Source organism: Liolophura sinensis, chromosome 10 (genome assembly GCF_032854445.1).
Source record: "Liolophura sinensis isolate JHLJ2023 chromosome 10, CUHK_Ljap_v2, whole genome shotgun sequence".
NCBI classification, from domain to species: Eukaryota; Metazoa; Mollusca; class Polyplacophora; order Chitonida; family Chitonidae; genus Liolophura; species Liolophura sinensis.
In genome coordinates this window covers 3265889-3267053 of record NC_088304.1, presented here as the reverse complement: position 1 = coordinate 3267053, position 1165 = coordinate 3265889, and the positions used below count along the sequence as shown (strand labels likewise).

The 1165-nt window shown below is 45.1% G+C and overlaps 1 protein-coding gene across 1 annotated transcript in view; it reads right to left on the bottom strand.

Moving 5' to 3' along the window:
* Window positions 1–90, bottom strand: part of LOC135476403 (BCAS3 microtubule associated cell migration factor-like) — a 59433-nt gene extending 59343 nt beyond the window's left edge. Inside the window, 1 exon segment of the mRNA XM_064756411.1 lies at window positions 73–90. Within this exon segment, the coding sequence (XP_064612481.1) occupies window positions 73–90 (18 nt within the window).
* Between the last annotated feature and the right edge of the window lie 1075 nt (window positions 91–1165).

Below are 1165 nucleotides of genomic sequence, written 5' to 3'. Positions count from 1 at the left end.
CTACCCTGTGGAATGTGCTCATTACATGACTTACCCTGTGGAATGTGCTAATGTGCTCATTGCATGACTTACCCTGTGGAATGTGCTCATTGCATGACGTACCCTGTGAAATGTGCTCATTGCATGACTTACCCTGTGTAATGTGCTCATTACATGACTTACCCTGTGGAATGTGCTCATTACATGACCTACCCTGTGGAATGTGCTCATTGCATGACCTACCTGTGGAATGTGCTCATTGCATGACCTACCCTATGGAATGTCCTCATTACATGACTTACCGTGTGGAATGTGCTCATTGCATGACCTACCCTGTGTAATGTGCTCATTGCATGACTTACCCTGTGGAATGTGCTCATTACATGACCTACCCTGTGGAATGTTTTCATTACATGACCTACCCTGTGGAATGTGCTCATTGCATGACCTACCCTATGGAATGTCCTCATTACATGACTTACCCTGTGGAATGTGCTCATTGCATGACCTACCCTGTGGAATGTGCTCATTACATGGCCTACCCTGTGGAATGTGCTCATTGCATGACTTACCCTGTGGAATGTGCTCATTGCATGACTTACCCTGTGAAATGTGCTCATTGCATGACTTACCTGTGTAATGTGCTCATTACATTACTTACCGTGTGGAATGTGCTCATTACATGACCTACCCTGTGGAATGTGCTCATTACATGACCTACCCTGTGGAATGTGCTCATTACATGACTTACCGTGTGGATGTGCTCATTACATGACTTACCGTGTGGAATGTGCTCATTACATGATCTACCCTGTGAATGTGCTCATTACATGGACTTACCGTGTTGAATGTGCTCATTACATGACTTACCGTGTTGAATGTGCTCATTACATGACCTACCCTGTGGAATGTGCTCATTACATGACCTACCCTGTGGAATGTGCTCATTACATGACCTACCCTGTGGAATGTGCTCATTACATGACCTACCCTATCGAATGTGCTCATTACATGACCTACCCTGTGGAATGTCCTCATTACATGACCTACCCTGTGGAATGTGCTCATTACATGACTTACCCTGTGGAATGTGCTCATTACATGACCTACCCTGTGTAATGTGGTCATTACATGACCTACCCTGTGGAATGTCCTCATTACATGACTTACCCTGTGGAATGTCCTC